Source organism: Struthio camelus, chromosome 16 (assembly GCF_040807025.1).
Source record: "Struthio camelus isolate bStrCam1 chromosome 16, bStrCam1.hap1, whole genome shotgun sequence".
Lineage (NCBI taxonomy): Eukaryota > Metazoa > Chordata > Aves > Struthioniformes > Struthionidae > Struthio > Struthio camelus.
Window position 1 is genome coordinate 18,562,761 of NC_090957.1, and position 22,585 is coordinate 18,585,345.

At 44.7% G+C, this 22,585-nt stretch overlaps 2 protein-coding genes across 6 annotated transcripts in view; both read left to right on the top strand.

Annotated features, from left to right (window-relative positions):
- The first annotated feature begins 1,700 nt into the window (after positions 1–1,700).
- Positions 1,701–20,489, top strand: DHX40 (DEAH-box helicase 40). Of its 4 annotated transcripts, none has more exons than XM_068909726.1 (17): positions 1,701–2,062; positions 2,368–2,513; positions 3,208–3,327; positions 4,907–5,137; positions 5,347–5,413; positions 6,030–6,161; positions 8,271–8,370; positions 8,801–8,887; positions 9,392–9,574; positions 10,152–10,232; positions 10,923–11,080; positions 13,243–13,357; positions 13,645–13,753; positions 14,067–14,161; positions 14,729–14,798; positions 15,220–15,448; positions 17,303–18,946. In XM_068909726.1, the coding sequence occupies exons 1-17, from the start codon at positions 1,909–1,911 to the stop codon at positions 17,440–17,442; spliced, it is 2,217 nt and encodes a 738-aa protein (XP_068765827.1). In that variant the 5' UTR covers positions 1,701–1,908; the 3' UTR covers positions 17,443–18,946. The 4 variants fall into 4 exon arrangements, with proteins under 4 accessions (XP_068765827.1, XP_068765828.1, XP_068765830.1 ...); XM_068909727.1 differs by having other exon boundaries at positions 1,725–2,062; positions 17,306–20,489; XM_068909729.1 differs by having other exon boundaries at positions 1,768–2,058; positions 17,306–20,489.
- The window catches only part of CLTC (clathrin heavy chain), a 34,064-nt gene continuing 31,924 nt past the window's right edge, over positions 20,446–22,585 (top strand). Inside the window, exon 1 of one of the 2 annotated variants that reach the window (XM_068909725.1) lies at positions 20,446–20,891. In XM_068909725.1, coding sequence (XP_068765826.1) covers positions 20,850–20,891 — 42 coding nt within the window. In that variant the 5' untranslated portion in view covers positions 20,446–20,849. The remainder of the gene's footprint in view (positions 20,892–22,585) is intronic. The other variant, XM_068909724.1, reaches the window with a different exon arrangement.

Below are 22,585 nucleotides of genomic sequence, written 5' to 3' on the forward strand. Positions count from 1 at the left end.
AGGAAAACAAAGAAATGGAAAACCCGTGTGACCTGCCCCACGTGTGCCAAAAGCAGTATGTGATTTAAACACAGTCCAGTAGAAAGTGCACGTGCGCACGCATTCATGCCTACATATATGAAAACCAGTAAATAACGATCAGTGAACATATGCCAAAAACGTGTAATGATAGTGTGTTTGAAGTTTCCAGGAGGAAATAATAAAGCAGTTTATTTGATCACCATTACCTGAGTGAGTTACTAACGGCAACATAGCATTAGGACGTTGGCAGGTAATAAATATGATACACTTCCATAAAGGGATGCACCAACATGCAGTGTACCGGCACATGCCATCATGTACCCAGTGAATAAGGGTATATACTGGTTATAGTGATCTGACCGCGAGCCTCGAGGTGTATCTCGTGTTCACAGAAGAGCTTTTAAGTTATTGTAGGTAATTGCTACAGGAGGGTCACAAACAGAAATAGAGGATTTATGCTGCAGAGTGTCTAAACAGCTTAACGTCACCCAAGGTAGGAAGATGCAAGTTGCAAAAAAGAGCAGCATGCACATGGTTTGTGAGCAGCCGACGGGCGGCTCGTGCAGCTTTGGGGAAGGCCTTCCTCCTTCCGTCGCTTTTTCTGCCAGGTTGTTGCCAGTGTTTCAGAGCAATAGACCAGCTGATACCTGGTATTAGAATAGCAGGTGTCCTTCTGTCGTTGTGGCACTGTGCGGAAACACCTACTGCAATTCTCTTTTCTCCTCCGGCTCTAGCAACGCAGGGCAGACAAACAGCATAACCGACAGGGCTCCGCCACCGTTTGCAGACAGACTCAACACGTATTATATGCTTAGCCATGCCTGACGCTGGCGACGTTGAGGACGGATGTAGCATTTTCCCAATTTCGAGCTGGGCCGGGGCGCGGTTTCCCCGACGTTTCGGAGGCAGAAAGGGCGGCAGCGAAGCCGGTCGGTCGGCGGCCGGAGGAGCGGCCGGAGGCCCGGGTTTCGGTGCGGTGCTGGACGCGTAGCCTCGCCAGGGGTCCAGCGCCGGCCCGTGAACCCAGCAGGGCCACGGCTGCCCGGGCCGCGGCCAGCCAAGCGCCTCGGCAGCAGCCGGGCCCTGACCTGGGGGATTCGCCTGCGGTCGGGTTTGGTTTTTGTCGCATGCCCAGCTTGCCACCTTCAGGCCCTGGGCGGATGCACACAGCGCTGCCGGGGAGCTGAAGTCGCCCCGGGTGCAAGAGCGGCAGGTTATCTGCGGGGTAAACCAGAAGAGAGCTGAGTTGTTTCGCGCTGCTTCCCCCTTCCCCCCCTCAGGGTGTCTCTCTCCCGCCTGGGGTTGACCGTAAAGGAGTATTTTTCCCCCCAAAAAAAAGGTGACGGCCAGGCACGGCGCGCGGGAAGCGCTCCCCGAGGAGCTGGGCAGTCCCGCTCCCTCCTTCGTCCCAGCGCCCTCGGCCACGGGCCTCGGGGAAGAACAAGAGTTGGGGGAACAACAACAACAACAACAACAACAACAACAACAACAACAACAAGTCATTTTGGCCAAGCGACGAGCGGGGAGGGGAGGGGAGGCCGCAGCCCTTGGGCCGGGGGCGGGGCCCGAGCGGGAGGGGCGGGGCGTGCAGAGGGGGCGGGGCGTACATGGGGGCGGGGCGTGCAGAGGGGGGCGGGGCGTGCAGAGGGGGCGGTGCTTACGGGGGCGGAGCGTAAGGCTCCGCCTGCCGCCGTTATCTCTGCGCAGGCGGGGGATGTCATCGGCGGGCGCGCCGGCGCCGCTCGCGCGTGGGGTCACGTGGGGCGGCGGGTCACGTGGGGGGGGCGGTTACCTGACGCGGTGGTGGCGGTGGCGGCGGCGGCCGTTGGGCGCTGAGGGGTTTCCCGGGGGGGGGGGGGGAAGCAAACAGCTGCCGCCGCCGCCATCATGGAGGGCGCCGCCACGGAGTGCGCCGCCCTGCCCATCGCCCGGTACCGGCGGGCCCTGGTGCAGGCTGTGAAGGACCGGCCCTTCCTCATCGTCACCGGCGAGACGGGCAGCGGCAAAAGCACGCAGCTCCCCAAGTACCTCTTCGAGGCAGGTAACGGCCGGGGGCAGGGGAAGGCCCCCCCCCTATAGCCCCCTCCACGGTGGGGCCTCGGCCCCGAAGTGTGGCAGAAAATCAGAAATACGTGCAAATAAATACTCCTGTCCCCTCAGGGAGGGCTCAGCTTCAGGCTGTGGTGTGCAACTGCACTGCTGTGTTTGTGGTTGACAGAGATGGGTTGATTAAGCCTTTTAAACTCAAAAAAGTGTATGTTTTGTATATAAATACACACACACACACACACACGTGCACATTTATATATATATATAGCGCCCCTGTTCTCCTCATCTCTCCTGTAGGCCTCGCCAAGCATGGGGCCATTGGCGTGACCCAGCCGCGACGCGTGGCCACTCTCTCGGTGGCGCGGCGAGTGGCCGAGGAGATGGGCTGTTCGCTGGGGGGTGTCGTCGGCTACCAGGTCCGCTTCGACGACTGCACCTCCGAGGTAGGGCTCCGAGGGCCCTGTTCCCCCGAGTGCAGTTTTGGCAGCGTGGGGTGGTGTCAGTGGGCCGCGACTCAAGTTTTAAAGTCTTATTTGTGGGACTTGTAGTAATGCTGCCCTGTTGCCTTCCCTGGGGCTTCGTAGGCATGAGAACAGAAGGGCTGAGCTTCGAGAAGCTGTCTGTCCCAGCCATCCTCCTACTGGGAGGATGAAATATATGCAACCTGAGAGCTTTCATCCTGCTCTTAAAAGCTTTCAGGCATTAAGGTTTTGGTCTTTCCCAGACATTGAGCATTGGGCACATTACTTCCTGTATAAAGGGGTGCTTCAAAGTTTTTGAATATCCCTGGGCTGTTTTGGAATATCCCCTAATCTACTTTGGAGCCTAATTAAACTCTAATTTTGCTCTGTGCTAAGAGCTGTAAGGGTTTTTTGTATTTTTGGTTTTAGCTTGTTTATTGTGTTCATCGCTGTGAACAGCTGGAGTGAAACTGCAACTATGTGTATCAAGTAATTCATTTGATTAGTTTTTTTTTTTTAATATGTTACAACTGAAACATTGCCAAGCGCCTATAAATTAAATGTGATGTAATCTAAATGTGTATGCTAGATGAGTATCTGGTCTATGTAGAAATGTTTACTTTAGTTTGAATTAAATATCCAGGACAACAGCTGAATGTCTAATGAAACCTTTCAGGATACTGCGATCAAGTATATGACTGATGGCTGCTTGTTGAGACAAATATTGGCAGACCCTCTCCTCAGCAAGTACAGTATCATCATTTTGGATGAAGCCCATGAGCGGAGCCTCAGCACTGTGAGTGTTGCCTTCTTGAATCCAAGTCTTTGGTATTGCTAAAGGAGAAATTGTAACTCCTTGGAAAAATAATGAAGATGTGGTACTTGTCCCTTCTGGTCTACTTTCCATTTAAGGTTCTTTAACAGGTTTACATACTGAAAATTGCATCCATGCTTACTGAGAGCAAAGTTTTAACTGAGCACAGAACAGGCTAAGTGACTGCTTAAAATCTTTCACAGTGGGTCAGTTCCTAGAGTAAGACTAGCACTCAGGAATCCTGGCTCCTTGTGTCTCTGATTGAAAAGATATTGAGATCTGACTGAGACCTTCTTGCGGTATCATGGAGTTTGCAGTTTATATCTGTTCATAATATTCCTACATGGCTGTCCTTTTGGGTTACTGTTCCTCTTTTATTGAGGTCTGTTAATGCCTTTCTTGTATTTCTAAACAATTCCCAAAGATTTTGGCTGATTTTTCGCATGGGTGTGTTTCATCCTTATGCTGTCCTGAGACAATATAACTGCTGCTTAGTTTATTACATGCTGCATAGTCTGAAAATAAGATGTTGCCTGTAATAACTGTTGGAACTGTTGTAGCTACTGTTGTTTTTCAAAACAGTTCGAACTTGGCATTGGATGCTTTCCCAAAATTTCCAGAAGTTTGAAGCCGTCAAAGTGAACGTAAACTTTCTGTAATACTTTTTTAAAGAACATCTATCTCACTGTAAGGTTCAACATTTCATAGGGTGTATATACCCTGTGCAGACAGATTATACCCTTTGGGGTCATGGAAGTATCTAAACTGACCTACTCTGTGTCAAAAGTTATCAAATGTCACTCTGACCCCTCTATAGCAATCAGAGTGAGACTCAAGTGACTCAGTCCGCAAGAGACCGTGTTGTTCCGTGTTAGAGATATTGGGTGGGAGAGACTGAGCACTGTGAAGCCAGGAGCCTGGCAGTAGCAGGGAACCTATGTCCAGACTGTCCTAACTAGTGAGCCATGCTATCAAAGAAAGCAAACAATCTGTCTTTCAGTCTGGGGTAAAAGAGAAGTTCTTTCTGAATCCCCGTTCTGTCCTCAAACATCTGAGGGCGTTGTAAGTAATTGAGCTAGAGTGATGGAAGTGATGTAATTTACATTACCTGTAACTAACTCAAAATGGAGCATATTTTACACTGCATTGTAGTGGATTAAAAGCAAATTTGCTCAAGTTCTTACAATAAACAGTACAACAAAAGAGTATGCGTTCTCATTCAGATACTGTACGCTGGACGAAGGTGGTGATTTCTCTAAGGTAACTGCTTACAATTGGCTTGACCATGAGAATATAAGAATGAAAAGTAAAGGATTTTAAGTTATGCAGATTCAGTTTATAGGCTGCAAGAAGAGCTGAGAAAACATTCTAGAGACCAATTAATGTGTTTATGGGAAGACCAGGATGAAGTGTGTGTGTGTGTGTTTGTCTGAGCGCTTAGGCCCTGAAGTTGTAATTTTCTGCCATTGCTAAGTCCATGGAATAAAATCAGTCCCATATTTCATCAGGCACTTCTAGGAGAACTGAGATACCTATGTAAGTGGCTTCTATTTTCTTTTAGGATATTTTATTTGGTTTGCTGAAGAAACTATTTCTAGAGAAGAAACCACTGGGCAGGAAGCGAGCCATGAAACTGGTGGTGATGTCAGCTACCCTGGAGGTAGACAAGCTCTCAGAGTTCTTTGGACAGTGTTCAGTGCTGCATATTCCAGGGAGAAATTATCCAGTCAAGGAGATATTCTGCAACCTGCTTGGCCCAAAGGATACGGGAAGCTCTGCGTATGTTACAGAGGTAAGGCTTATTTTCCTTTGTTTCTGTGTTGTGTTCTCTCTGTTCTTGGCATGATTATCATCTGTGAAAGGCCACAAGATCCAGCTGCTGTACTGCTGTGTTCTTAGCACATCTGCAGGATATGGGAAAGAATTAGTATTATGTGTTTTGGAAAGAGGAATTGAGTTTCCAGGTCCAGCTGTTATTGGCTTGTTTGTTGCTTGTTTCAGGCTATAAAAGTGACATTGGATATCCACTTAAATGAACCAAGAGGAGACATCTTGGTTTTTCTGACAGGTAAGAATTTCTTTCTTTCAACAACTGATGATTATTCCAGGCGAAGGATGGCATTGCCAGCAAAACAGTGTCTTTCCAATGACTGCCTGATTCGTCCGACACTGAGAAGCAGAAAAGGGGGAGCTGGATACAGACAGACACAATCCTGTGAAGTGGTATCTTTCAGAGCATCGCTATGTACATCAGTGCCTATAAGATCAGAAGTGAAAAATACGAAGTTGAAAGTTTGTGTGTGTGTGTTCTTTTTCTCTTGTGCCAAACTTCACCTATGTTTATCTTGTCTAGATGGGGGCTTTTTGTGTTTTTTGTTTTTGTTTAATTCAGGAAGACAGAATTTCTCTTAAGTGCAAAAAGAGCATGAGCGCATGAGTCAGGCACCCAAAGTGATACATGATATTTCTGTGTAATCGTTTTACCAAGAAGCCTCAGTGAGAGGCACTTAGGAAGGATGGAATGTCAACACCTAAGCTAACTCTCATAAATACTATTTTCTTCTTGCAGTGGTACTGATGGCTTGGTAATGTTGGCAAAGCAATCTTATTTAGTGATGTTGCAAACTAGGAAGGCAGAGTTATAGCTAAATAGGTCATTTAAATGCTCTTGCATGGTTTTTTAGGTCAAGCTGAGATAGAGAGAACTTGCGACTTACTTTTCCACAAAGCAGAATCTATAGATTACCGATATGAAGTACAAGATCGTTCTGTTGAAGGCCTGCTTATCTTACCGTTGTATGGGTCAATGTCAACAGGTAAGATGCATGTAATGGAACTTAATTAACATAAATGTTAACTGTAGGAATTGTTGTAAACATCATTCTGCTCAAATATCTTTCATGTGATTGGAAAAAAGGTATTTGTTAACCTATTTGTTGCAATACTCTAGCACTGTTCTGTTTTTTTGTTTGTGTTGTTCTTAAACTAATCAAACTTCATGCTACTTTTGCCCAGAAACCTCATGTTAAAATCCATATCCTACTGGAAATGGGAGGTATTGTGTCACAATACAGAATGAAGGTCTCCGACTTAGGAAGGTGATATTGGGTCACTGAAAGTTCATTCTTTTTATTTATGCATAAAACCAGAGTTCAGATCACTTACGGCCATCACAGTTCATGGGGAAATGCATGTAGTCATTTGGCTGGAAGGCCTGGATAAATCTTGCTGCACACTTAAAAGAAAAAGGGATTCTTTCTTCTAATACAGTATACTTACTGGATACTGTATACTTACTGGAATTTTCAGTATCGGAAAAGTGACGTGCCGAGAGAAACAAGGTATTAATGGGCTTTGACTCTTAGAGGAATTTTGCGTTGGTAGCTATCTTGCAAAACTGACACGTTCCACAGGTCCCATTGGGGAAATTCTTGTACTGTGGCAGGGAGCTTCTAGCTGTAAGCAACTTCCCTTATTTGCCCTGAGGTCTCTTGTTAGAGCCGTTATCCTTCAAGCTGAAGACTGGGCAAGTCTTCTGTCAGAGAGCTTGTTAACTCAGCTCCATATGGTTAATGGGATGCATGATTAAGTGGCATAAGAACTTTTTTTTTTTTTTTTTTTTGGGGGGGGGGGGGGGGGGGGCAAGGGAGGGTTCATATTTTAAAGTGTTGTCCTGAAAGCCTCATATGTATTTCTGGCTGTATCTTGTTAGGGCGTGGTGAGATACAGTAGCGACTGCCTGTTTTCAAATAAATTATTTTGTAGCTATTTTTAAAAGGGACTTGACCTAATTTATTTAGATTAATTGTATGTGTTGCTATTTTTTTATTAAAAAAATAATATACCTCTGCTAGGTTTTCAGTGATGAGAGTAGACCTGTAAGAGAAGATACAAAGAATACAGTGTTACCCAACACAGAAAGTGTAGATTATCAGAATGAGTCACCCCGTTTTATTTGGCAGCAATACCACAGTTAGTTTTGAAGAGTTAAAAACAAAGACTCTGTGACCTTTACTGAACACACATACTGTATTTTCAGATGATCTTGAATGTGGTGTTTAAATGCGTGGGTGCAGTACATACAATGCCAAGCGGCTGAATGAGTGAGTGCTCGTAAGAGCAGGGCAGCAATTTCAGTCTGGAAGTGCTTCTGAGAGGGGAGACTGGTAATGACCTGCAGAGAGAGTGCACACCTTTTACCTTCTCAAAAGAGTGAAATGAAAAGTTGTGTAAAAGAAAGGTATAGCTTCTTTCTTAATCCTTTCATAGGTGTAAGACTACTGACTAAGGAATTTTTTTTGCTTTTTTTGCTTTTGTGGTAGTTTCTCAGAAGCTGTTTTAGTTGGCTCTCTTTATATACCCCAGAGAATTTTCCTTATAGATCGTTTGATATTTTTAAATATAGTATTTTATCCTCTGAAATTTTCTCCCTTAGTTGAATATCCTTAGTTGTTTGTTTCTTGGAAAGTCAAATGAATTAATGGGAATAGCATATGTTGCTTAGCTACAGGTTAAAATAAGATCATCTGGAAGCATGGAGGTTTTGCTTGAATCTTTCCATGTTCACCTTCACTTGCTCTGATTGTTAAAAGCCTTCGAATCCTTCATGAAGATTCTGTTAAGACCAGGCATCTTATTTGTTTTCCTAGCTCTGTGTTTAGGAAACATCCAGGAGGATTGGCCTTTCTTGATCTCAGATCTTCCTTGGAAGGGGGAGCGGTAAAGAGGACGTTCTGTGATTCCTAACGTACATTGAAGTAATAGCTAATCTCTGTTTTGAAATGTTTTGTGATTCGTTTTCTAATCTCGTTCAAACTAATTTCACTATGCATTTGAGTAAGCTTGCCCAATGTTAGAGATGTGGTTTGATATCAGAGCATTGCAACATAATGGATTGTTGATGGACAACCTGTCTGTCATTTTAGATCAACAGAAACGAATATTTCTGCCAGCTCCTATAGGCATTAGAAAATGCGTGGTATCGACAAACATTGCTGCAACGTCTCTGACAATTGAAGGAGTCAGGTATCGTTTCCTGTCCTTCATAAAAACTGTAACAGAGGGAATAATTCAGAAAGTTCTACTAGATTTGGAAAAACTCCTCTGACTGCTAATATACCTGCCCAGTAAACTAGCTGCTGCCTTCTTTTTATATACGTAGTGGATAAAAGGCCTAGATACTGTTATATAGTCTTACAGATGACTAATATTGATGGAGTCTAATTCCAAATTAAAGCCCTGTATCCCAGCTCCGTTAAATCAGTGTAATTTCTTTGGGTGCGGGAGGTGTTATCCATAGCATCCTGTAGACTGAACTGTTGCGAGGTTGCAGCTAGCGAGCGAAGTACAACTGCCCATTTGCAGTGATTCTAGGGAAAGCATGGTCTCCTTGTGCTGATCATGTGTGTGTGACAGTTGCCACTCTGCCTGTTCAGGCCTTTTGCATCTTTTTCAGGTACGTGGTAGATAGTGGATTTGTGAAGCAGTTGAATCATAACCCCCGAGTTGGCTTGGACATACTGGAGGTGGTTCCCATTTCAAAGTAGGTCTGAAAAGGGTCTCTTGTTTGTTGTTTCGGGGAGTTGATTTGACAAGACTATGTATCAGTCGCTCTTTAAAAGAAAAAAAAAAAAAGATAATTGAGGAGAGAATGGGGCTTTGAGGGTCTGTAATTTACAGCCATTTTGTTTTCTGCTGCATATAAAGTATTTGGGGAGGTATAATTTCTTAAAAGTTTTGAGCATTAAGAGAGAATTAACAATGTGTTATCTGTAGTCTGAGAAGTGGCTCACATGTCATCCTCTATTTGCTGAATACAACAGCCCGATTCAGAGAAGTCTTATAAAATTTCCCTTGCGCAAAAGTACTCCTTCATTCTGTTAGTTCTTGTGTAGCTGGATTTCTTAGCTGCCACACGATATATTAAAACTGTCATCCACAAGCACGAAAATTGTTGTTATTTATCATAATTGCAGTATGCTTGTTTGGATAACGTAACGGATCAAGGGGTTTGGGGGTGTTTTCCCCTCTATTTTCCTTGTGGCAGGAGTGAAGCAATGCAACGAGCTGGCAGAGCTGGCAGGACATCATCTGGAAAAAGCTATCGGCTATACAACAAAGAATTCTGGGAGCAGTGTATGCCTGATCACACAGTCCCAGAGATCAAGAGAACCAGTCTGACATCTGTAATCCTGACCTTGAAGTGCCTTGCTGTGCATGATGTCATAAGGTAACCTCCATGGATGGGGGATATCACTTGCCTCCTGAGCCTCAGCAGCAGGGCAGCACAGCCACGACAGCCTACTGGCAGGAGGCAGGATTAGGTCCCCGGCCAACCGTGACAGTTCTGTACAATCAGCTTGTCAGCTCCTCTGCTGTTCTTCTCAGTCTCTAATGCCAGATTGGATCTGGAGCTCAGGTTCATTTTGAGGTTCTGCCAAAACTAATTCCTTATCTCCAAAGTTAAACAACAGTGATCTTCGTTAATAGTGTTCCTTTAAAATATTGATGTTTATATCCGAAATGCTTCATCTGTGTGATGTTTAATATTTGGATCATATATGAACAAAAAATGCAGTTCACCTATGCATGTGCCATGCTGGGATCTGTCACTGTAATTTTTTACCATAAGGCTGTATGTGTAGTAACTCACCCATATATCAAGAGACGTATACTCCCCTTGGTCAGTAACCTCTACTGAAAGGTTACAAGAATATTTGAATAACTATGGAAACTAACAAAACTAAACTGAGTCTGAACAGTGAGGTTTTATTTATTTATTTGTTTGTTTCTCTCCTCCCCAATAGATTTCCCTATTTGGACTGCCCTGAAGAGAGGCTTATTTTAGAAGCTCTCAAGCAACTTTACCAGTGTGATGCTATTGACAGGTAAAAAAATAAAGGGGTGTAGTCACTGCAAGAATTATATCTAATGGTTCAAGTGAACTGGTGTTAAGAGTTGTTCGTGTGGACTAAAGGACTTCCCCCAGCGGTAGAATGTGTTTCCGAATTTGACCAGGAAGTTCACTACTGGATATTAAATATATTCTGAGTAAAATTAGGGTTAGAGCATGGCTTAGGACTTAATAGATACAGATTAGTTTCTCCACATTGCCCTGATGTTCCTGAGTGACCTTGGACAAATTACCTCAGTTCTCTGTGCTGTAGTTCCAGACAGCAGATCCCAGGGCTATTGTGACGAAGGTGCTTAGACACTGGCTGTGAGGCCCATCCAAGAACTCAAGACAGGAAGAGAGATCTTATCCTAAGCTTCCAGGAATTCTTCTTGCAAAAAGAAATCCTTAATCTTAAGCATCTGATGCACTTAAAACACTACCCTGAATTGCGGTGAAGGTGGCATATGCAAACTGGAGGAAGGGGAAAGGCTCTTTTGCTAGCGATGCTTGCTTCATGCTTTCTGGGTGCACATGCAGACTATAGTGTTGGCACAGCACAGAGGGAATTGCTTCTTTCCTTCTCTTTGTCCATATATGATGGCTGACTGTGTGTGTGCAAGTTATGATTTATATTGAAGTATAGTTTTGTTGAATCGTGTTTGGATCTTTTTCCTGGGGTAAGGAGAGGCCACGTGACAAGACTGGGTGAATTCCTGGTGCAATTTCCCCTCCCTCCCAACCTGACCTGTGCTGTCATAAAAGCTGCTTCTCTTGACTGTGAAGATCTGCTGCTTCCCATAGCAGCCATGTTATCTGTGGAAAATGTCTTCATTCGTCCAGGTAGGAAGTCCCTTATCTCAAAGCAGTCTTGGGTAGGTGGGGAATTCTCCATGGAATATGGCAATGGTTAGGCAACACACACTGCTTCACCCGGAGACCCTTCCTGCAGCTTCCATGTGTGTATTTTTTTTTTTTGTTGTTTTTGCTCTGTGGTCTTTCAATAGTTTTCTGTGCTAATAGATGGTGAATTGGTTATCAATGTATTTCAAGGTTATAAAGTGATAACTGGTTCTATATTTTGAAGAACAGTATTACAAGTCCTTACTCGAGAGAAAAATAAACCCCCTTAGGCAGCACACTGGGGTCCGCATTTGGGCGCAGTGCTGGTGGGAGGCATGAGTGTTTGCCTTAAACTAATGCCTTGCGCAATATATTGCAGTGTGAGGGAGATTCCTCAAGTGCTGTACTTAGTCTCCCAGAATACCTCAGAGTGGATATGCAGGAAAGAACCTAAGGTTAGGACAGATGTACAGTGAAGCTTTGCCCATGCGCTCTTACAGCTTTCTGTCGTCTTGAAGTCAAGGACACATTGAACACTAGCAATTGGACAGCAGCTATTGCAAAGACTTCAAAATGGCACTGAACTGGGGTTGTATTTGGCCCAAGGCTGTGAGCTGTAAAGCGGCATATGGTAGACTAACGGATTGCTGAGAGGTCGGAAGGGGAAAAACTGTTATGGGGGAAAAAATACAAAACCCAGAACACACCACAGCAGATGTCTTGCTATTGGCATTTGTTTCTGGTCTAAGTACAGACAACAGGGACTGATTAGCTTTGATTTTAAGGAAACTGGTTGCATCTGAATTGGTTTTTATGTTCAGTAACTCTCTTACACTGAATAGGCAAAGCAATTTAGTTACTGTGAGAAGCTCAACCTGCCGCTGCCTCTGTTTGCAGTGTTTTTCTGACTGCATGGACAGTCAGAAAAATGTTACAGACAGTAACTAGGGCTAAGCTCAGTCTCCCATGTCCTTCTTCCCGTCTCCTTTCCTTTCAGCCACCCCCACCCCCCCCCCAACTGAGAAAAGACTATATCCAGCAAAATTGTGGGAGAACTTTGTCCTTTCTAGTCACTCATTGGCTCTTGTCCAGTTAACTCTGTAGTCTATTAACTCTGTCTGTTATTGTAGCAGCTAAAGACACTGCTGATAATTAGTGCTGAGAGCCTGGGTTCTACTCGGGGGTCTTTCTCGTTCCCACAGATGTGCTTTTGCTTTTCCATCCTCCATCTGGCAATATGCCCATGCTATCTTTTCAGCTAGCTAGTGCACCCATGCACGTTTCTCTCCAGCAACCCCACGTACATTAGGACAATCCCATATATTAGGATACAAATGCAGAGAGTCCCATCCTGAAGACACTTACTTGCGTGCAATATGTATATGAACATGCCTCCTTACTTCAGTAGTGTTATTTGCAATACCTGCAAACTTCTGACTTCACCTGCAGTGCAGCAGTGCAGTACATTGGCCTTTGCAGCCACATCCCCCATCCCCCGCTACTAAGGGGAATAAGTTGTTCTGGGGAAGAAATTCTTTGGGTATTCAGAACTTGAAATAACATATTGGAAATGTTGCTTTTGCATAGCACATTCCTAGCATTTAGTGAAGGGGAATTCTCACTAAACTCACATATCGCATACTTTTTCTAGACTTTTTTCAAAGACCTCCATTACTATGGCACTTGAGTGGTAGGACAAAGGCTGAGTTCAACAGATGAAATCATCCCTTCATAGCACCATTTAAACAGTCCTGTTTTCACTCTCGGGGTAAAACTTTCACTTGATCCTTGAGAACTGTTTGTTTAAAGGTGCTGTTCCTGTATCTTTTTCATGTCCATGTTTTATGGCTACTCTGAATTGATTGTGAGAGAGCAATTTGTAGTAGCCTTTCTTTCTAAGATACTAGAAGTAGCAGCTCCGTCTCTGGTGCTGACTGATGAGATTAATCACAGATTTAATAGCATCAACATATTCTTGTCTGGCAGCAGCAGAAGGGGAGGAAAAGTGTAAATGCAGCTGTGGAGGAGAAACGAATCTAAAAATAATGTGAATAAAGAGCTAAGACTGTCGAACATGCCATGGAGAGATGCTAATAGAAAATGAAGTAGGAGTGATAAATAAAAAGGACTTTGTTAAAGTGAACTGTAACTTATTTCCTCAGGGGAGCCTCAGAAACAGAAGGAGGCAGAACTTCGACACCAGGAACTTTCCTCACAAGTGGGAGGATGCAATGACTTTGCAACTCTCTTAAATATTTTTGAACAGTGCAAATCAAGGTATAAAACGATTCCCTGAAGTGAGTGATTTGGCATTGCTCATGACTTGCAACTGATGGTGGTTTTTAAATATGTTCCTTATGTACATTTGTATGTACTTGTACCTAGCTGCAGATATCTTCCTTAGAGTGATCCATAATTTCTATCAAGGCACCTCTTATGTAAACTAACAAAGTATCTGGCTGTGTAGGTTGCCTTCTTTGTACAACCATAACAAATAATAGAGGCAACTTTCTGCCTTCAGCTTACAAAGAGCTTCTTTGTAATACCAGTATTTCTGTTCTCAGCAAGTCTCCTTCGCTTTGGTGCCAGAAACACTGGATCCATTGGAGAGCTTTGAAATCTGCTTTTAGTGTGGAAACACAACTTCGGGAAATAATCAGTAAACTGAAACAGGTGAAAAACATGCTTTTAAAATGTGATTGAGTTATATAAGTTTGTATGTAAGACATGTGCTGGAATACTGAGCCTTTTCCAGACGGCTGTTGCCTTTCTCTAGTAGAAACTAACCCACTTAGATTTTTATTAGAGCATCCTTGCTGTAGCTCGTGTAACTAACAGGTCTGGTGGTGGCAACAAGCAGAAAGAAGAGTTTTATTCCTTTTGTCGTGGTTTCTGTGAATTGTGAAACAGAAGGCTTAAATCCCTGGGATGGAGGGAGTGTTTCTTTAACAAAGATTCTAATTCATGTTGATTTTTCTTTACATAGCTGCCAGACTTCCCTAAAGAAAAATTTGAAGGGTCCAGAACTGAAATACTAAGAAGATGCCTGTGTGCAGGGTACTTTATCAATGTAGCTAGGAGGTAAGTAATAGATTTTGCAGAATGGAAAAGATATGGTGCTTATGCCTTTTTTTTTTTTTTAAGGTGGTAGCTGCATATTGAACCAGAATAGCTAGACTGCTCTATTGTTAAAAGTAGCAATTGCAGCTAAAGGTGGCGTTTGTGCACAGGGTTGGAAGCCTGGTGGCCGCTCTGTCTTTGACTCTCACTATGTTCTTGGGCAAGTTGCTTAAGTCCTTGATATCTTAGTTCTTCTATCTGTGAAATGAACTTGCAAGGTGATAAGCAGTTCCAGATATTAAACTAAAGTGCACTGAAGATGTCAAGTGATCGTGGATGCCAAAAAGACTAAAATCCCAAACACTGTTTATCGTTGCCTAGTTAGACCTGCAGGGTTACTGTGGTAAATTAGAAGGATATATTTTATTCCTCATCTGTTGTTTACATTTTTTTCTGGAAGGATCTTGCCCTACGTACATATTTGCTTATTATCTACTGTGCTGCTGCTGATTTGCTTAGTTTATGTTGCTGTCTAATCACAGCAAAGTATGTTTCAGTGTATATAAAAACTTTCCACAAATTTTTTAGATCTGCAGGCAGGACATTCTGCACAATGGACGGGCATGGCAGCATGGTCTATATCCATCCTTCATCTACAGTAAGTTACCGAGTTCCATTAATAAAGTAGCAAAGGATCTGCAGAAGGAATAAGAGGCAGCTTGCTGTAAACTCGTCATCTTCTGTTTGATTTGTGTTAACCTATGGCTGGGAGAAACACTGATGCAGTATCACTGGAGTACGGTATCCTTTGAGGATGGGAAAGAGCCTTACCTCTTCAAATTCGGTGTTTGGCTTACAAAAGAGGCACAACATAGATTGAGCTCGCTCTCTGGCTCTCTTTTGATATCTTGAGCAATTTTAAGCAAGTCATTATGCCTCAGTTTCCCTATCTGAAAACTTAGGGTAATGTCAGCTTTACCTCCCTTTTACACCTGAAGCATTGGGATACTCCGGTGGATGGTGCTCCAGAAATGGAAGTTATTCTCAATCAGTTCTGAAATACTCTTCTTATTTTTCAGTTATACAACCAGGAGACTCATCTTGAGTGGATCATCTTCCATGATGTCACAGTGACATCCAAAATCTATGTCCGGACAGTGTGTCCAATTCGCTATGAATGGGTTAAAGACCTGTTGCCCAAATTGCATCAAATCGATGCGTATGAACTGAGCAGTGTGGCACGGGAAGAAGTAACTGAAGAGGAAATAACTAAGTGGAAATACAAAGAGGACCTTAAAAGGCAATATGGTAGGCACGTTACTCCTCCCATAGATACGGACTAGTAGTACTGTTGGTGGTTGTGGACATGCATGTGTATATTGTGCCTCTGAATTGCATGATTTTTGGAGTAGGAGGTGTTAATTTGGGTGTGCTTGCCTTGTGCTCTATGTAGCACTAATTGTTTTCTCATCTTACTGCAGCTCTGCAATCTCTCTTATCCTGCCTTGGCACTGTATGTAGTGGTGGGTGCATACTAGTTCTTGTCATGCTCCCTTTTCCTCCAGGTTTACTGTAAGTGGTAGGAGCAGAACTTAAACCAGAACTGAAGACAAGCATTTTGAGTCTAATCATTATTTAGGTTTGAGAAGGGTATTTCTCCTCTAGCTATAGAAATCATGAGTTGCTAAGATAATACCATCCTGAGAAGAAGAGAGAGGTGCTAAGGGCTATAAAAAGCAAAGTAGTATGACACATTTTGGTGGATGTCTTTTTCTGACAATGAATTTACCATATACTTAAATCATCTGTTTTGATTAAAAAGACTGGTGCATGCTAACAGATATAGCCAGTTGACATTCTTTGAATTCTTCTGTCAGCAGGTTCAGTAAAGCAGCCAAGTATTCAAAGGGCCTCTTTACTCTTAAGCTGACCCTTCCAAAACATTAATTTAATATACAGTGCAAGCAGTGGCAGTGCAGACTCTCTTCAATTTCTCTTTCACCGGATAAACCGTGGACTCTTGTGTTCAAACTAGTATCTCTCGTCTGTATTATTGTATAAAACAACCATTTGAAATAGTAAAACTATGAATTGGATTTGGTTATAAATTTGCTGGAAAAGATATTTCTGTTATTGGATAAAGTAGGAGGGCTTCATCTCTTCATCTGTTTATTTAAAATCTAAGCAGCTGAGGTTTGTTCCCCCCCCCTTTTTTTTTTTTTTTTTTTAACTCCACCAGGCAATTATAAATGAATTTGAGACTAATAGTGGCTAATAGTGACTAATAGTGGACTAATAGATTTTATATGTCTGCGAGCTTCATAAAAATAGGTGGCTGAATAGCTGACAAGACTTAATTTGTGCCCAGTGGAAGGAAAGGCTGCAGTATGAGCTGAACTCTTATTTGATTCCAGGAGAGAATACTTACAAATCTTCCAATAGTGAGTGCTGATTAAGCTCCTTCCTCATATCAAAGAATTCAGCACCAGAGCCCTAGGAACACACTGCAGTAGCTGCATCATTTACACAATGCTTTATTTTTTCATAGTCTTCAAATGATTTTTTTTCATAGAACTGAAAGCATTTCCTGTTTCTCTTTCCTTCTGGGAGAAGCACTCCCAAGGTCTCGGCTCAGTTGGGAGCAAGAGAGAATGTGTGTTTCTAATGGCGTCTGATCTGGAGTATTGACTTTTCGGATTCCTTTATCTGTGTGTTATCCTCACTCCTTCTACCCCCAGAGGTTTAGAAAGATAGTTTATTCTAAGCTTTCTTCCTTTTCACAGTGCTGTCCCTCTCCTGCCTAAACCAGAGTTTGCTATTTGTGATCTAGAGAAGAAACTGGTGCATAGAACACAAGATGCAGTCTCTGTTGTAATAAAGCAAACATAGCGAGATATACATTTGGGGGTGGGATGACCCCAACTGCAAATATTGACATGGGAGTTAAGGCATGATTATTTTTTCCTCTCCTCTGTGGTACAGTCCATCTTCTTTACAAGCACCAGTCAGCCGTTTTAATGACTTTCAAAGCACTTGAGATTCTTTGGGGTTTTTTGGACATTTAACAAATAAGAGGACCTGTAATGCTGGTTTCGAAGCGGTTTTTTTTGAATACAGAAAAATATATTTCTCTCTCTCCTCTCTGCCCTCCCCCCGCCCCAGAAGAAGTCACAGACAGTGCTGCAAAGAAGATGGAGAGAAGGAACGATGATAAATCAATCCTGAATGCCCGAGCTCGCTACCTTGAGAGAAAGCAGCAAAGAGCACAGGGTTTAAGCGGCCCATTGAAAGAAATGGGTTAATACTGATGGCTGCTCTAGTCCCAATATAAGAAAGGCCATTTGGTGCTGCTGTTCTGGATGTATCTGCATAATGCAAAAATGACTTACAGGAATGAAGGAAAACTTCTGGTCTGTGGTAAGTTTGACTGCCTATGCCTACAAGCACCATCTTCCTTCCTGGAGTTGGCAAGGAAAAATTACCAAGCTGAATTGCGTTGCCACATGTCACAGGCAACAGCTTACTGACCTTGAACGTGGATGAAAACGTGACTCTTGCAGTGGTGCCAATTCTGTGGCGCTTCGTTGACTTAGAAAGATCTCAGTGGTCTGGGTACCGTTATTAATAAAATTTTCTTTAAGAAAGAAAAAAGTTTTTAAGGGAGTGGAACTGTCACTTTTTAATCCATTTTACTCCATATGATGTGGTTACACATTCTTTGTATGCTTACTCAGGAAAATATATAGGAAGTGCTCTTTTTGATTTTAGGTCCTGATGGTTCCATCATTAAAAGACATTTGCCACATGCATTTTCTGTGGCAGACAGTATTATTCCTACTGTATATTGTGCTGTAGCATGTACAGTGATGGTTCTGGGTGAAGCTGTCTTTGTATGCAAAGTATTTTGTAAACATATCTTCACATTCCTGCCAACAACAACACAGTTTTCGTCAGGAATGGCTTAGCACTGTGTGGTGTTTTCTGCTTGGCAAAAAAACCAGCAGTCAATCCAGTTCTGAGCCAGGTTACATCCTGCAGTCCATCAGTAGACCTGCTGCCTACTGGGCTGTTTTTTTCTGAGCTTGATGGCTGATATTTTTTAAATATATGGATTTTAGTCTGAAGAATAACTATTCCGAATTTGTATAAAGAATGCACAAAGGCATTAAAAAAATACTAGTTTTATCCTTACTCTATAGCAAAGCAAAGAGCTGTGACTCTTTGTCTTCTTACACTTTGTTTCCCTCTCAGTAAAGAGGTAATCTCCTACAGTCATCTTAATAATCCTAAAATCTAAATGCTTCAGCATGAAGCTTGTCTTTCTTGCTCTGGTTCATTTTTACATTTTGTACAAGACAACTTCCAAAATGCTAGAAGAACCTAGTACCATTTTTCATGCCTGAGCCGTGTGCAGCAGTGCATCTCCTTCACATGCTTTTAACTAGCTGAAGCATCTTGGAACTTTTTTCCACGCAATCTCTCCCTTGTGGTCCTGCTGCCACCACCAACCCTATTAGCCTTGCGTAGAAAGGATAAGCAGACATATCCTGCTGCCTTCAATAGCTGCCCTCTCCTGTAGGCATTCACTTCTGTTTAAAATTGGTGTGGTACTATCACTGACTCTGTTAAAGCAATGTTGTAAGTAAGCCTTAGCACTTGGTGTAAAATGTTAAGAACGTCGCCTCTGTACTGTGCAGGCTGTAGGCCTGACTATAAGCTCTCAAAAGTCTTGGATTCTCTTACAGGGAATGCTATGAATATTATGGCCCTCTTTCTGTGATTGTACCTATTAAAACGTGAAAGGTGAGTCTGGTCTGCGTACTTGCCAAGCCTCCTGAAGGAGGTGTGATTCAAGTGTCCAAGAGCCTGTCATCTGAAGAGGCTTCAGGCTGAGCGCTACCTGCGCGGCTCTAAGAGGCTTAGCTCGGGTGACGCTGTAGGTGTCAGTAGCAATAGCAGGAGCAAGCAGTGATGCCCGCAGGTGTTGTGCGGGTTTCAGTCGCGCAGTGCCTAACTGCAGTGTTACTGCTGCCTCCCTCTTTTCTGTGCACGCGGAACACAGAAAAGGGCAGCGAGATTAATGCCTTTCTCGTTCCTGAGGGAGTGGGTGAATCAAACAATTACTGGTTGTGATCAATCTTTGTAGGAAGTGGCATGCCTACAAGTCATCTCGTGTTGGGCCCTTTATCGTGTGTCCAGATGGAGAAGGTTTTGTTCTTTCATGCTGTTGCTCAAACGGCTTTTGAGAAGCCAGCGCTCTTTCTTCGCTAAACCTGTAGTCTGAATTCTGCAAAGGCCTACATGTTTTCTCCATTTACTTTGACTTTTTTTGGTCTTTTTTAATACATTTGCAATGTCACAGCCACTTGTGAGGCAGATGCACTGGGTCTGAGAGCTGGAGCTAGAACACCTGCTCCCCCCAGGGCCCTACATCTCGACAGATCAGAACGCTAGTATTTCTTTTGGTTTTCTTAGTAGTGGCGGGGGAGATTTTGTTTTTGTTCTTTGTTTTTCAGCACTGGTGAGAGGGCTTGAAGTTGCTAATTTCGGGCAAGGCAAAAACAGTATGAGGAAATAACCATGAGATTGCAAAATAAGGAAAGATACCAGAAAACCAGCAGTTAGGTCTGCTGTGGTGTCCATACACTACAGCACACGTGGCCTGCTGCTGAAGGATTTTGAGTAGCTTATGTGCTGCAGTGCTCGAGTAAAAAGAACAAGCTTTATCTGTTTCTAGGGGCTCGAGTGGCAATGTAAGTTAACAAATACAGGAGGAAATTTGAAGTTTCATTGTTACGATGCTTATTAACAGCGTTAGGTGAAGAGAGGCCTTGGGACAACCCTTAGAGCTTCGAGGGGTGACTGAGGGCCCCGAGCGCTGTTCGTTTGAGCCCCCCTGCCGGAGCTCTGTGAGGGAAGGAGATGAGAGCGGGGCTTTTTTTTTTTTTTTTAAAATGAGGCCCTATCAGAAACAGCTCCACGGAGCGGGACTGCGATTTGGTGACTCAAACACGGAGGATTGCGTCTTCCATGGCAGCTTCGTGCTGCCAAACGGAAACGGGGCGACAAAGGGGAAGGGGCGAGAAAATGGGGGTGTTTCGGGAGCTGCCGCTGCCCGGTGGGGAAGGGGGGGGAGCCCCCCCCGCCCGTCGCCATGGCAACCGCGACCCTGGCCCGCGGAGGGAGACGCGGGCCAAGGTCACCGCGGGGCGGGGCTCGGCTCTTCCCGCCGCCGCCGCGGGACGAGTCACCTTTCCCCGCCGCTCTTCCCCCCCCCCTTCACGTGACCCGCCGGGGCGGCGAGTGCGGAACGGAAGTGACGCCGCCGCACCTCGGTCGCATGATGTGGCAAAAAAAAAAAAAAAAAAACGGGGAGGGAGGAGTGATGAGTCCCGAAATAGTCCCTTCCGGTGGCAGATCCCTCCGCCGCTCTCATTGGATCCGCCGCGGGTGACTCACGCCGCCCGCCGTGATCCTTCCGCCCGGCCGGCGCAGTTAAGGCCGGGTCCCGGCAGGTGAGGGCAGGCCCCTTCCTTCCTCGGCGGTATCCTTCCGCCGCGGGGGCAGCTTCCGGATCGCCGCGGCTCTCCCCTCTCGCTGGCCCGCTCCGCCATTGCGGTCCCGCCGCCCGCTCTCCCCGGACCCCGCTGAGGTGCGACTCCGGGCCGGCCTCGGACTGGAGCCCCAGCCCGCTGCCGCCGCCGCCGCCATGGCCCAGATCCTGCCCATCCGTTTCCAGGAGCATCTCCAGGTAGGAGGCAGCGGGCGCCTCAAGGTGGGGGAGGGGGGTCGCCTCCCGCGCGAGGCGCCCGCCGCCGCCCCGAAGGGCACCTTCGGGCGGGCCCCGTCACCCTCCTCCCGCGGCGGGGAAAGGGCCGCGGCCGGCGGGGCTCCTGCTCGTTCCGCGGTGTGCGGAGCCCGGGCCCGGGCCGGGCCTGCGGCTGCTGCCGCTGCCCCAGCGCCGCCCCCGCCTCGCCTTCCCCACTCGGGATGGTGGAGCGCGTTTTCCCCCGCCGGTGTGGGCGAGGCTGGCGCCGTGCCCACGCGAGCACCTGCTGGGCGGCGCGGCGCGGGTGGGAGGGGAGGGCGCGGGTGGCTCCTCCGCGCGGTGAGCGCGCACTCGGGCTCCTCCAGGCCCCTGGGAGTGGGGGGGGGGGGGGACGGGACACAACCTCACTTGGGAACGAGGCCTGCGAAGGAGGGTGTAGGGATGGATTAACGAGGTGGTGAAGCTGCCTCTATGTATTAACTTTTTTTTTTTTCTTGGTGGGTGAGGTTAAGGCTTCCTGTCACAATAAGAACACATTCAATTGTCTTAATCTAGTTTTGGCTACTGATGTTGTCTTTTGTGAAGAAAAATGCATATCGCAGCAAAATGTGAAAGCCACTGCAGGCTTCTCTGCAGTACAGCTGTGGCAGTGCAGGCACAGAAATGCCTAGTCTACGCTTTCTGTCTAGTGGCCACTGGCTTCTGACAAATTCTAGATTTGGAGGGTATAATGAAACCACACAGAGGTACTAATAGACTACTTCCAAGAGATGGCCTTTTTCTTCTTATTGTTGTTTTCCTCTTTCCTTTTTTTTTTTTTCCCCTCCAAAGGAGGAAAAATATCAGTAACAAATTCTGAAACTGTTCTGTTGTTGAAGTGCAAGCTTACCTTCTTAAATAAGCACGCACCTTAAATGGTTTTTGGTGAAGCTAGAGTTCAGGCAGGGGGCTGGAAGTGGTAATTCAGTTGTGCAATGTGTGCTTCAAATCTAGCAAGCCTATGGCTTACAAACCATGCTTCTCATCCTGACAGCTTGTCTTTGCTGCTGAGGACTATCTTTTTGAGGAGAACTTGCACAGTAAAATTTCCATTGTGTTTGGGCAAATAAGTAGGACCTTATGATGGCTGGCTTCTTGTAACCCATCTATCGCCATTTTTTTCCCATGATGATTTATTCAGATGGTTTGTCTTTGGCTAACTGGCAGGCACCAACGTAGTGACAGATCTACTTCATTTGTCAAAGTTGTGACTTTTCGCTGTCCCAAGTGGAAAGAATTTAACTTCTAGACACCTCATTAAAAGAATCATTGCAAGAAGCTTATATTGCTATATAAATTGCCACTGTCCATAGTGTCATTGTTAGATAACGACAGTGGTGTTAAAATTGTTTTTTCCCATTTATCGGTCTAGTTACACTGAAACTGTTAAACATTGGACAGTTTTTGCCTGGATATCAATTTAAAGTTAGACCAGAATTTGTGGCTCTAGTGTAGCCCTGCGCTCTTGTTTAGCTGTGAATGGAAAATGTCATCAATTGAACAAAGCTGTAGTTCTCAATAAGTATTCTCATTTGAGTAGTGGGATTACCTAGAACCTGGTATTAAGAGGGTTAAAACTCTCATTTCTGTACTGGTTTATTATGACTAGTGCTTAATAAACCATTGTGGAAATGTGG